The sequence below is a fragment of the Protopterus annectens genome, chromosome 5.part1, assembly GCF_019279795.1.
Source record: "Protopterus annectens isolate FY-2018-M chromosome 5.part1, PAN1.0, whole genome shotgun sequence".
Classification (NCBI taxonomy): Eukaryota; Metazoa; Chordata; order Ceratodontiformes; family Protopteridae; genus Protopterus; species Protopterus annectens.
Genome location: NC_056736.1, coordinates 462428943 through 462443641, shown reverse-complemented (window position 1 = coordinate 462443641; position 14699 = coordinate 462428943). Strand labels below are relative to the sequence as shown.

The following is a 14699-nucleotide window of genomic DNA, read 5'->3' as shown; positions in this document are numbered from 1 at the left end:
GGTGCCAAAAGTCAGCAGTGGTTGAGTGAAAAAAGACCACATATGACAATTTTTTGGAATGATCTATGCAAAGAGAAAGTGATAAACCCTTCTACTTAAGTAGTGGGGGTGGTAATAATGCTTTATTTTACTAAATATAATTCTTTCAACTTTGAAAAACAACTCCAAATGTTGTGATCTTCTGCCAGAAATAGGCAACATTTTCCAAAGTGTTGAATATGAGTGGGGTGTGTTTTAGTGGTAGAGTGTGTGCTTCTTATGTGTGAAGTCTGGGGTTTAATCCCATGCATGCTGTTTTCCACTAATAGAATTATCATCTTTCTTACTTAATCTAATATAACTAACAAACAATGGCTTCATCATTTCTGATTTCCTAGACTTTATACATCTTATTATATAAACTATAATTCTATAACTATCATTTACCAATTAATTGTTATGATTACAAAAACTCAAAACTGAATCTACCCATATACCCATATCCTTAAATGAATCAACAGTTTTAATTACTGTGTGCTGTATTAAATATGCATCTTTCAATTAATGTCTCACAAATCTTGTATGCTTAGTTTTTTATGTATTTATCAGCATATCATTCTCCTGGGCCCAAATGGTCAAGTTAGTCAAGTTCTTTCACAGACATACCCTGTCTGTAACATATGCTTTCAGTTTACCAAATTTCAAGTCATTAGCATACAAAGTGTAGAACACCTCAGATGAAAATATAGATATGAAAGATACACACAACTACAGTGTCTACGACAGACATAACCCTCAGAGCTCTATAAAGTGACTTATTTATTTATTTTATTTCAGTAACTGGTGAGATTCCGCTGACCAAGCTGTCTTATTTCTGGAGATGAATAAACACAAATGCTCCAGATGAAAAGTCTAAAAAATATCATAACAGGCTCATAGGTTCATAGATAACTATTAGGCTGGCTGCCTTTTTAAGCCTGGTCAGGTTCCCTTTTGTGCTTGACTTAACCTGTCCTGTTTGATTACAGATTGGCCTTACCCATCCCATGCTCAATAATTATATATTACTCCCAATGAGAATAACTGTTACCATTACCATACCACAGATAATTCAAGGGGACTCCTGTATGGGATAAAGCATTCAGGAGCTATCTCTGTCCATTAGTAGTACAAGGGCCAGAAATTAAATAAATAATGCATGGCAAGGCATATGCTGAAGCAGTAATAGTAAAATGATAGTATATTACTATGATTTCTGAAAATCTTCTGGTGTACAGATAACTAAAATCAGCTCAGTTACTGTCAGAAATAGTTGTTACTGCATCATGCTCAACAGCAGTTAATTTGGGACAGGAAAATCTAAAACTAGCCAACCAAGTGCACATCATGCTGAAATGACAAAACTGTTAAGGAAGTGATGCAGACAGTAAGAAATTACAAAGTTATATATGATGTAGAAGAAAAAAAGATTATTCACCTTCAGGTGGTGGCAGAAAGAGATGAACATTTTTAGCATATAGTATGTAATATTTCCACAATGTGCATTCTTCCTAATTTGCCAGTGCCACTGACTCTGGGCATTTTTGAGTATGCCTGCACTCTTGAAGTTCATAATTTCATTTGGAAGAATCTTCTAGTTATCTGTTATTGCTTTCCTTAAAAAAAACAACAAACAAAAAAAATGCAATTAATTAATGTTTGCACCACAAATACTGTCAAGGCACAAAGCTTGTAGCTTGGATTTAACACTTGCAGGGAGTACGTAGCAAGCATTTCCTATAGTTTATACCTGTCTGCACAGAGTGCTTCAGTGCTCACATTTTAATTAAAAAGAAAAAACACATTTCATTTAAACTGTAGCAAACTGCTTGCTACAAATGTAGCAAACAGTTGCTACAGTGTATACCCTGCTTGCACAGAGTGCTACATGACTCAAGTTTTAGTTAAATTTTTTTTTTTAAAACTGTAACCAGATGTTTGCTACAAATGTACCAAATAGCTGCTACACTTTATACTCTGCCTCCATAGAGCACTACAGTTCTCAAATTTTCGTTAAAGGAAAAAAAAATTTTTTTTTTTTACTTGCAAACTGTTGCACTGTACCAGGCAGTTGCTACAGTTTAGGTCACACACAGAGTCCGACAGTGCTCAGGTTTGGCTGTAAATGCAGTACAGGCTTTTAAAAGTTGATATTGCATTAAAGAACAAACAGGATCAATTGATCATGCCTCCCAACACGTTTTGTGCCCGGGCTGTTGCCCCTCTTGCCACATCCTAGGCACACTAGTGGTCTTTGCTCTCCAAGTCACCCCCTAAAAATGTCTGTTGGATCATGAAGATTTTACCCTGTTAATAGACAATAAATTAATAAGTATACAACCCAGTAAAGAAACATATGTGGATGGAGATGGTGCTTTTAAGATCTTAGCTTTCTTCCAAGTTGAATTCAACTAAGGAGTCCCATGGCAGGAAATGTGATGACAGGTATCATGTACACCATTACTGAAGGGTAAATGCAACACAAAACATCTGTGTGCTGCTGTGTAGCCTATACAGTGCATCCCAGTGTTTTGTGTATCTTATCAAAATCATATCAAATGTAAGTGTGTCAGGATAAAAACATGGGACATTGGATGCTGAGGATAAATTGAACAAGTATGTTTTTCTTAATTATTCATTTATTAATTGGCTATGCAAACAGGTCATTCTTGGATCCTTTTCATTCATATCCTAGACTGGAAGGGGAAGGGGGAATTGTAATATATATGCACAATTCAGTATAATCAGTCAACCGGCATCTTTTTGAAGTGGCAAAAAACAATGATACCTTTTAAGGACCCTGATTTCAGTCCTGTTTTCTGAGACTTGAGCTATGAGCCAGTGAGGTAACATATGCAAAGTTTCAATATCTTGAAGAGTTCTCTCTTCTCCAAGGTACATCAGCCTAAAAGTTACTATTTATAGTTAGTTAGGCTGTGGGGATGATAGCTCCCCATAATGAGGGTAGAAGGGTTTATACCAAACTGCCTGCAAAAATGTTTTAGGTGTAGAACAGTATGTTTTAGAATTCATTGTCTTATAAGTGACATTTAAATTTATTTTTTGCTGTTCAGATATCACTGTCTTCTTTCAAAGTTGGAATAAAGAGCTGGAGGCAAAAGTACCTGTTAACAATCATGATTTTTTTTTTTGTCGCTGACAGCTTTTGACCATCCAACTGCCTTCCTTCAATTCTCCCTACCTGGCTTAAACATAGCATCATTACATGTGTCTCTATGGTAACCATTTGAAATGTTGAAACCCACTAGAGTGAGTCCCGGAATACAGAAACTGAATGGCTGAACAAACAGACTTATTTATACTAAGTTCAAGATGCCATTTCTTGGAATATTCCCTTTTTCTCTAAGGTATAATGATCTCAGAGTTGGTATGTATAAGATTGGGGGTGTAGGAAGCTTGTTTGAAGGAGAAGTGTGATTGTTAAGATTTGGTCTTCTGTGTTTTTGGTCTTTGTTTTATTTTTGGCTTGTCGGCACATGTTTCAAATGTTGACATTTCAATAGGGAGCCAGCTCCCCTCTTTCTAATTTGGAATTCCCTATAGATAACTTATATCTCTTTTTCAGGTAATATTTAGGAAAGTTCTTTTAGTCAATTTTTAATCAAGATTAGTTTTACCTTATTAACCTAGTTGTTTCACCATCCTACCGTACTTGGCACCCACGTTACCTTCAGAGAGTATTTCTAGTTTCCAGTGAGGAATACTTTATTATTATCTCATCTTTTTGCCAAATAACAGGTGCAAGAGTTGGATACCAATAAGCTATTGTCTGTTTATGTCTCAGATGTTTCTTTATTTTCCTTATCACAACTCCCTTGCTAGTGAGTGGATAATATGAAATGATGGGTACATGAGAGGTGCATAGATGCCCTGGTGGTGAGTTCATACCTTGCCACTGTCCCCCAGGATAGATAAGCCCATTAGACACAGATCTTTCTCTCTCAACCACTCCAGGCAGGTTCCTCTGATTAGTTAACTTGCTACTTGAACCTAAATTAACATGGATTTAGTCTCAATCCAACATCTCTCTGTAATACGGAGCCATCAGTCATGGACCCGGTGTCTTGTTTAAGTTTCCTCTCATGAAGCTGATCGTCTTGAGTTGTGGAAATGTCTGACAAACAATTATTGTGTATAAGACATGTTCACTGAATGTGGAGGAATGAGGAAAGGTGAAGTCTTCCTAAACATCATTAAGGAATAATCCAGAAAAAAAGTGTAATAAGGCTTTGTGTATAGACACTGAGAGTTCATCTAGCACAGTGCAACTACATGTAGAAAAGAAGAATAGATCAGTAGATCACAGACTGAATTTTGAAGGACTAATCAAAATTGCAATGCTGGCATCATAAGTAAAAGGCATTTTCTTTCACTTCACTTATCTTCTGATCTTATGTGATCTGTTGCAGAAACCATTCAGTTCTAAATGTACTTTGCGCAGTTAATACTAACATTATTTAGGGTTCAACATTTGTGGTTTGAATATAATTATTCTTAAAGTAGTACGACTCTCTTATGTGGGATTTAGTTAAACACTAGTAGAAGGTACCACATACTTTATCAATCTGGTAGTTAGCACAGAGGATCATCAGATGGTTAACATAAAGTGTACTTTGGGGTTTGTGTGGAGGACCAATGCTGTTAATACAAAGCATACTTTGGGCGTTTGTGTGGATGACTGGGGCTTTGAGTTGTTAATGAGATGCTCCTTCTCTTCTACAGTTTTATTCCTTCCCCCCCATTTGACTAGTGTGTAACTGTCATCAAGTCACTTAATCAGACAATTGTCCCTAAAAAAGAATGCTTGTGTCCATCAAGCTTAGCTGGTCACCAACTCTGCAGGCTGGTGTACTTTTTGTGGAAATAACCACAACTATACTTTGAGACAGAAGGGAAAATAATAATCACTGCAACATTTTCCTCTATAAAATGGTAACAAGCAGTTATTAACATGCGAATGAAAATTCATTATTTTATATTAATGTTTCTATACTATGGTTACCACAGAGCAACTAAGAGTGACTAATATTTCTTGTGTTTAGAAGGGCAGGTAACACAGAACTACTAATAATAACAAAGGAAAAATAATCATATTAATATTATAAAATGATATTCTCCTCTTAAAACAGTAAAATCCCTTTGGTGAGTATTTTCTTGATTTTGATTCAGAACAGAACCGTTGGTATTTACAGTCACATTTAGGTGTTAATATCATAATGCCAGGTTTGTTTCTTTGTGACCCAGTTTGCCATAACTGTAGATGACGTAGATCAATTGAATATGCTTCCTACAAGTTTGTCCTAGAAAGGACGAGCAAACATTCAGATAATAAAGATAAAATAAAACGGAAATAAATCTCAAAAAGGAGAATACTGAATACTGAAAATAATCATTGGTCTCATAAAATGTAACTTCTGTCTGGTCTCAGATTTGGCTTAAAACATTTATCACTGCTTTTGTATATGCTGAATTGACTTGATTTGATAAGCAGTGCTGGTACAGACTGTTTAAAGCATGTATCTTAATTTTCTAGGGGGCTGCAATTGCAACTCTAGGAAGATCTGATGTTCGTGCTCAGATCTGTCACCGAGTTAGGGTTCGTTAGCTATAATTCTGTCTAAATGCTGACCGTGCTGTTATTTTTCTGTTGTCCATCAGATGGAATTTCTCAAAGCAACCCTGATACACTTTCACAGACTGTTAGTCTCTTCATATTGTGATGATCCTGTATAAGGAAAAGAGTTAAGTCTGCATATTTGAGTCTTCTCTATTAATGTGGGTTGAATTAATTTTTCAAAGTCATTTAATCTGGATCAATGTTTTGTTACTAAGCAATAATTGATTAAGTTCATTTTAATGTAAACATGCTGATGAATTAATTTTCCACTAATATACTATTTAATATGTAATTGGCCATCATACAGGTACTTCTTCACGATCTGTAACTATCTGACCATCATCTGCTCCTCTCCACTACTGTCTCCATCTCCCTTTTACCTGGACTTCCTCAATACTCCTTCATAATTTCTAACCATCTTCGTCCTATAATTAATTCACTGGCAACTACTCAATATCTATTTTCATCTGATTTAATTTGAAAATAACTAAACTCATAAACTTGATATTAGCTAATAGTTAATGTATTCTTCATTTAGCTGTCATGTTTTCATTAACTCTCATATCATTACAATTCTATGTATGTTCATTTACAATTCTCTGTATGTACGTTTACTATCCTGTGCGTGTACATTTATTATTTTTTGATAAACTGTCATATCATTACTAGTTTTTGTAAATATGTATGTATGTCCATTGATTATGTAAATCTTGTATAACTGCCTTTTACTCATTCTGTAAAACAGAACATTTCTCCCAAGGCCTCTGCTGAAAATGGGACTTGTGCCCAGAAGAACTTTCCCAGTAAGCAAAATAAATAATTAAATAAATAAATATATAACTTTATGATATTTGTTTCTACTGTTGTTATGCAACTACATGACAGAAAATCAGAACACAGTTATGTTAAGACAGAAAAGCAGGAGAGAAGGCTTATTGCATGTTACAGAGGATATAAGGTAAGGTTTTGATAAAGTATTTGGCTGTCATTTAATATTTAATGTACTCCATGACTGCAGGATTCCCAGGTTCATAATTATCCTTTGTTAAGCTTTCCACTCACAAGAGTGTGTGTCGTTTTAATAGTAGTTAACTACCTGAAGGACAAACTGCTTCTGCCACCCTCAATCCTATGAAGTGTACCTATAGGGATGGATCTATTTTAAAAGGCTAAAAATAGAGATTGAGACATAATTTTATTGTGTAAGACTCGGTTTATAGACTGGATATCTGGTAAGCAATTCATCAAATTATACAAGTCAAAGAAGAATACTGTGCCACCCTGTGGCATAACACTTTATGACATCAGTAAACCTTCGCCACTTGTAGATTGCGCAGAAAAGCTATTTGTACTGTATGGTGAGCACTTGATACAGCCCTGTTTTTATCTCATTACTGAATGATGATACTAGCAGAAGTCTTTATTACTTCTGTAAAATATGTAGTTAGAACTATAAAATATAAAAATGCTATAGTACTGAATTCTGCAGAAATCTGCTGATCCTATAGTTTCTGATAACCTTTCATGCAACCCTTCTCAAGCTTCCAGGAATCCAAACTCTTGTGTCTGAATTAGATCATTCTGGATAATTCTTCACAAAGAACTAAATGCAGTGCATTAACAGATACATCATCCTTGCAGAAGAACTCTGTCTCACAATTTATGCTGTGTAAACAATTTTCTATCACTTGACCCAAAAACAAGAATATTACTCAACTGTACAGGAACATGTGGTTTAATTTCTTCAGGTCTTTTGGATTTCTAATACCATGATAAGAATGGACTCCATTCCTAAACCAGGGTAAGATTAAAGTTCATCAAATTAGTACTGTATCAATCTTTGATGTTAGCCAAAAGTGCTGTTTGCAATGTGCCCAGAATTGACTCCTGCAATTCAAACAGAGTTAATATGTATTGGTAGCATATCTAAGTATGACTGTAAATGCTTTTGTATGAGATCTATAGACTCATCAGTAAAGTGTAAGGCATGTGCTAAGTAAATCAGGAGACAAGACAAATGTCTTCTTCCACCACTCTGATTGTCCTTCTGCAGAAGGAGACTGCAGGCAGCAGTACTACAGGACTGTGCATACTGATAGTATTACTCATGCATACCTACCAATGGATACCTCCAAGAGAATATGCAACCGTTCCTGGAAATACCTGGCATTTATTTGTATCTGTTATAGATAGTAAAACTCACAAAAGTGACTGCTGATTGATCTGGTAATTCCATGGCATATTAGTAATTCCTTATCATATCAATGGCTGATTGCTGCATAACAACTGGGTCCACAAAAACGGTTTAATGATCACATAATTTCAGAGTGACTGAGTTTAAGAGTGGACAGTGAGCTTTGGTCTGGAGAAGTAATATATGTTGTGAAGATCAAATCCAGGTGTATAGTACACAGCTCATTTGACACTTTTAAGTGAATTCTGTGTAGGTGCATTATTCATTTTGCTTTACTAAATTCTTGGTAAGACAGCATCCATGCCAATCAAAACCGTTGCATTTCATATTCTGCTCCATTGATTGAATGCTGACTCTGTCCATCAGTGCATTCATTTAGATGAAGTCAGAAGTAAAGACAGAAAGAGATTCATAAATTGAGAATGGAATCAGTGTTAAAATTTTTGCATATACTAGTACCAGTTTGTGGAATTTACTCCTTAGTAAGATAGTAAATGCCATTCATTTGGCAACTGTTTGTAGACAGTTATATGCTTGTCTTACTTTTGCACACTCTAGGCTGTCACTTCAGTTTATTTCATTACTGCTACCTTGTGAATGTTTAAAAGTGCTTTAAATATATCTTTGAGGTCTTAGTATAAAGAAATGTATTATCTATGCAACAAAATATATTTGTACTAGCATTAAAAATACAAAAAAGTAACAAATATGTGTAGCAGCAAGGCTGACTTTAATAGCCTAGGCTCAGGATGAACAAGGCATTGTTTGTATATTATATTTTAACTTCGCTTACATAGTAAGTCATTCAGAAGAAATCAAACACAGAGTATTTGTTGACAGAATAGAATCCTACAACTGAATGTTGTCCATATTTTATGTCATTGTTTTTTTCTCTTTATTTGCAGGAGGCTGTATCAGCTCCAGATGAGGAAGAACAGCTTATCAGGATCCAACCTGTCATCAGGGAGCTGCCCCCTTCTCACTACAGGTAATGTAAGAATCCTACAGGTATTTATTATAGTATCCATGCAGCTAAGGTATGATAGGGATGTGACTCTAGTTGTTATAGAATTATTAGGGCTTCATGGGAAAGGTTATGATTTACTCATGCTAAGTAGGGATAATGTACCAAACTAGGCTGTAGTCAGATTAGAAGGTAATCAATAGAGGGTCTCAGAGCTTAAGCTTGTTTGTCACTGCTACCCACAGAAAAGATATGATTTGGATGACATTTTTGCATGTTACTGTTGATTTACACTTTTAATTATTGTCTGTTTTGCCAAGGTAATAAGTTAATAATGTATTACTTATGCATGGCATAATGGTTAAGTTGTTTTCCTCATGGACACAGGGTACAGTGCTTAATTCTCACCTTTGATCTCGATTAGGCTATTGGCTGTGCATGTAATAGTCTGCAGAGTGTTTACTTATTATTTAGCTAAGAATATAAAAAAGGTCTGAAGAAATTCACACTGAACTAGATGATGCTAATGTAGGAATGCAATCGAAAGGCACTTGTGATTAAAGAAATCAAAGCATATAATTAGCAGAGTAATAGCACTTAATAGGAAAAAAACACGCAGTGCAGTGGTGCAGCGGTAGTGTTATTGCCTCACAGCAAGAGGTTCTCTGGTTCAATTCTCGGCTGGGGTGCCTTCTGTGCAGACTCTGCATGTCCTCCCTGCGTTCGTGTGTGTTTCCTTTGGGTGCTCCAGTTTCCTTCCACGTTACAAAGACATGCATCTGGAGCCTTTCTCTACGGGCCTCTGCTGAAAATGGCTTCGTTCCAAGTCGGACTTTCCCGGTTAACAAATATAAAATAAAATAAAAAAAATAAATAAAAAAGAAACAAGCTGTGGCTCAAATGCACTAGAAATAAAATTATACTGAGACAATTAATTTCTGGTGGGAAACAGGCTACCAAATACGCAAGATAAGAAGAACAACACACAGCTTCAGTGAGGATGTGAGACATTAAAATCTTTGTTGGCTGGTTCTGTCTGTCTGGAAAGTTCATTTCAGAAAATCCCAAGGTAGAAAATATCTCCAAACAAGATTTTTTTTAAACAATAAGCTGTACAAAAATACATTCTAATGAGACACACAAGTAATAAACAGATATGACAAAAGCATATTTGTCTATTGAATGGTGGAATAAGTTTGAACATTGATATTTTAGCAAATAATAAATATACACAATAGTAGTACAACTTACAAAGACTCAAAGTAGCAAAAGCAATATATTTAAAAATAGCAGTACATTTTTGTGGTAAATGTTGAGATCAGGTATAAAAGAGAAATGTGAATTACTGAGTATTGTACAAGTAATGGTTGTTTAATGTCCAGTGCACTGACAAAGTACAGTGTTTTAACTTGGGAAAGATTAAATATATGGAAACTGAGTACAATTTGAGGATACAATAGAAGTTAATTGAAGTAGCAACAGACAATTGACAGGCAAATTGAAGCAGAGTAGTAAGCAACCTTAGAGAGGTAAAGGAATATCAAAGCTATATTATCTAAGCTATGGATGGTCTGATACCTAATTTTTGATCAGTTTGCGTCAGATATGCAGCTAATGTTATAAGGCAACCACTCCATAGCCTACCAATATAAACTAAGTAACATGAGTTGCAGAATTTGTTAAGGAATTTTCTAGAAAATCAGAACAACTTGTAAATATTCTAAATTCTCTACAGTTGGTGCACTGTATAAGACAGTTGAACAAAGAGGGCAGATAAAGGTGTATTAAAATGCTGTGTGTGGATTATATAATAACATTAGCATGTGACTGAATTCTTACCAGTGAAGTTCATACCGTGAGATGTAGTGATGAGTCATAAGGTGCTGGGAATCTGTACTGCACAGGAAGAAGAGGTTGGAATATGAAAATGTATGGGCAGATTAGGGTAGCTGCCTGACATAGAATTAAATGTCAGTCCTGATAGCTGCATCACTGGAGAATAATGAAAGATGTGAACCCAGAAAGGCATGGCAAAACATTGGTGAGGATAAAAACAGAAAGAGGGGCAGAAGATAATGGTAACTTGATCAAGCAAATGACAGGCTTGAAGATCAAGGTATTTAAGTTCAGCCATTTTAAGAAGATGTAGAGGCTGTAGAAACATGCAAATATAAAGAGCCACGTGTTAGCCTGTATTTTTTCTTGTGGAAAAGCAAGTCAGAGGGGAGAGTGCAGAGAGCGAGCAATGAAAAATTTGATGCTTGAAGTTAATAACTCGTCGTACAGAGCATGTGATTGTCAAATAGAACATTACAAGTATCATGGATCTACAATGTCTAAAACAGAGCTTTGTCCAGAAATAGCCTGAAGGCAAGCCATTAATTAAGTTTATAAAACCCTTGTATTAGCTTTTCCAAACCCTTGAGAGTCAGTCCTATAAATGTTAAGGTTAAATTGAGGCATTCAGCTTTGTGAAACACATAAAAATATTTATATATGTACAAATCATACTACAAACAATGCTATCCATTCAGTGTAATACATGTTCTCACGCTGGCTGTATTTCTAAAAATGGTTCTATGTTAAAGTACTATAGATAAAATTTTGTAAATGAGGACTCATAGGAAAATGGTTTCTGGTACTCTAATATATTCTGAGTTTTTTGTGTACCCCTTAACCAAATTTTTATGAAAAAAAAATAAAATTAACATTTCATTTTACCCTAGAAATTGTTTGCGTGTGCATCACTTTCACTTAGTAACTCCAACTGTACTTGCAGATAAAAAAGTCAGCTGGAAGCAAAATAATAAAACAATCCATTCAGTTAATTAATGAAAGACACAAATTGTAAATGGAAGAGTACCAGCTGAAATAGTTTCTGTGTTCAATATTCCATTAAACAGCAACCATCAAGTAAAGGGCTTCCCAGGTTGTTTGCTAAAACACCATTTCTCAGGAGATTCTATCTGAAACAGAAATCTTTTTTACTTTGTTGAATTCCTTATCTTCTTTTTTTTTATTTTATTTTTCTCAGGTGACTTCTTAACATTTATTTGATAATGCCACACCTTGATAACAAATAGTATTTTCAGACCGTCACCATGGTCTGAAATTGGTCAGTTGTGATCAGCATACTCCCTCTATAAAAAAGCGTTTATAAAATAAAATAACTTATGTCTGTATTAAAGAGGAATAATGCGCTGTTGACATACTTTATATTTTTCTACCTTTATGTTTTTTGCAGGCATACTTTCCCTTTCCAAGACATATTCCTCATTTTTATATATATATATATATATATATAAGAAAATAATTTAATAAAGCTGTGCTTAGAAAAAGAAGAGGCGAAAAGGAGTAGCAAAAGGCAACCCTGTACAGTCCAAGGCTGGGAGGAAAACTACACGTATGAAATCTACTTACCAACATGTGTAGAGAAATATTACATTAGAATACTGACTAAGGAAAGAATCAGCTAGCTCACAGAATTATGGCTATGAGCTCTTAACAAGCTGCTTTTTGTAGAGCAGGGTTTGATCATTTTAGCCTCTGTTTGCCTACAGTGTGACTGAGCAAGTCAGTTGACTAGTCCCTGTTCTGGAGCAATTGGCAAACTGGGCTAGGCTCATCAATGGTCTCCTTATCTGCATGCCTTGTAACTACCCATGGATCTTTGCTCAATCTACAAGTAATGATGGCTTTATATGTAACTATGTGAGGGGAGTCAAGCTTATATAAAACAAGTGCACGTTAATGTTATAGATAGCAAAAAGTAAAACAAAAACCCTTGGCTAACCTCTGAACTGAAACCTTTGCTAAAACTTAGAGAAAATGGGTGCCTTCATAGAAACAACCCCCCTCATCATAAAATGCTAATACATTTACTATTCTGTGTAACCTTGCTGAGCAAACCATATACAACACAAATCAAACTATTTCAGACACAAACAACAAACAACTGGCTCTGCTAGGCAAGCTCAAACACTTCTTGCAGGAGGTAAATCTTCTCACAGGCTGGCAATCCACAGCTCCTACCTTTTCCCCATCACCACCCAGAGCTCTTAAGCTCGACTGATAACCTTTGAATTTCTCAAGGAATTTAGCCACCTCTCTAGTACCACAGTCTCTACCTCTACCCCCAACTCACTCAGTCCCCTACACACACACATTTTATCCCCCTCATTTATCTTATAAAACCTCACTGACAAAGATTTTGAGCCCCTACTAGAAAACATTTCCCTATATGTACCCCCTTTTGAAGAAAGCCTGCTCACCTGGTTCATCTCAGTCTGCAGACTTCCTTAGAATACTTCTTCTCCACATTTATAATCTTAAAAGACACTGCCAGACATATGGAAAATGGCTGTTATCAACCCCCTTCTCAAACAGTGTCAGCTAAAGAATGCCTCCCACTTCAGCTCTGTCTCAATCCTTCCTACACTTGGTAAAATAATTGAAAAACTATAACCAACTGTCCACTTACATACAGCAGTGCCATCTCCTAACCCTTAAACAACATGGCTGCAGGACTGGCCAGAGCACAATGACTGCACTATGGTCACTTACAGATGCAATCTTTCTCAATCTGTGCAAAGGAAACATTTTAGGAGCATTTTTCATTAATCTTACCAAAGCTTTTGATCATATTGACCACAGGCTGCTCATTCACTCCCTTTAAAAAATCAGAGTTAAGTTCAACATTGTCACCTGGCTCCAAGATTTCTCAAGAAATAGGTATTTTAAGAGTCAAAATCATATCATCATCATCATCCCTATCACCTCCGGCACCCCTTACAAAGGAGTGCCGTGCCAAAGGGCTGCATCCGCACCCTGCTGTTGTTTTCATTCTTTATTAATAAACTACTCTCTGACCTCCGTGACCTTCCTATCACTGTTTTCACTGAATACATAGTTATCCTACAGCCCAATGTCTCACATTCAACTATTCAAATCTAGTATCAGTCTGACCTCTACTCCCTTAATTTTTGACTGCGTAATCATGAACTACTCCTAAAATCCATCAAAACTAAAGGTATGGTATTTAGAATCTCATAAAAGCTGAAATAAATTCCTAAAAATGTCAATATCACACATGTCAATGGTACTCCAAATAGAAATGACCATGTCTTTTCAATGTTTGGGTTTATGGCTGGACCAATCACTTAACTTTATCAAACACAATGAAAACATTAGGAAAAAGATCAGGTCCTGTAAAATATCCCCATTCATTTCAGACTGGCAAGAGCTGTAATGGAGGAAGGAGTCTTCCTAACTGAACTTAAATATGGTGCCCCATTCATAACCACAGCCTATGAAAAAAACCTCAGTCACTCTACAGTCTACTGAAAACAAAACCTCTGATTTATTTTCAATTCCTCCCACATAAACTTCACTGCACCACCCTTTCCAAAGTCATATGTATCCCAGACAATTAAACTTTTCAAACTTCTTCACCCAGGTGCCTTTCTATCACTTGTTGTCAAACTCCATAATAGAACTACCTCCTGCATCCTCCACAGCATCTCCCAATTGACTCCCTCACTTTAGTACCCCCAATCAAACTGCATTGTAGTAATCACTCCTTCTTCATTCTTGCAACCAAACTCTGGCAATACCTCCCTCTAACTTAAATGAAGTCTTCCCTTTCCTGACATTCAGAACACAAGTCAAAACACAGCTCCCTCAAAAATCTGACTGCAAGAGCTTTTCCAATGGACACATTACATAACACCTCCCTCACCTACATCAATTTTCTTTCCACTCTCTGCTTTCACCTGCTGCTGAGTTTTCATATCTCCTAGTAAAGTTTATCCACATTTGTTTTTCCTCCTCTGTTAATAATATTTGCTCATTGTTTTAGTCATCAGCTGGAATTTGTACTTCCACAT

General features: G+C 35.8%; 1 protein-coding gene across 2 annotated transcripts in view; it reads left to right on the top strand.

Moving 5' to 3' along the window:
• ARHGAP31 (Rho GTPase activating protein 31) overlaps positions 1 to 14699 on the top strand; it is an 870295-nt gene that overhangs the window by 743648 nt on the left and 111948 nt on the right. For both annotated transcript variants that reach the window (XM_044073118.1, XM_044073119.1), the window contains exon 4: positions 8756 to 8838. In XM_044073118.1, coding sequence (XP_043929053.1) covers positions 8756 to 8838 — 83 coding nt within the window. The remainder of the gene's footprint in view (positions 1 to 8755; positions 8839 to 14699) is intronic.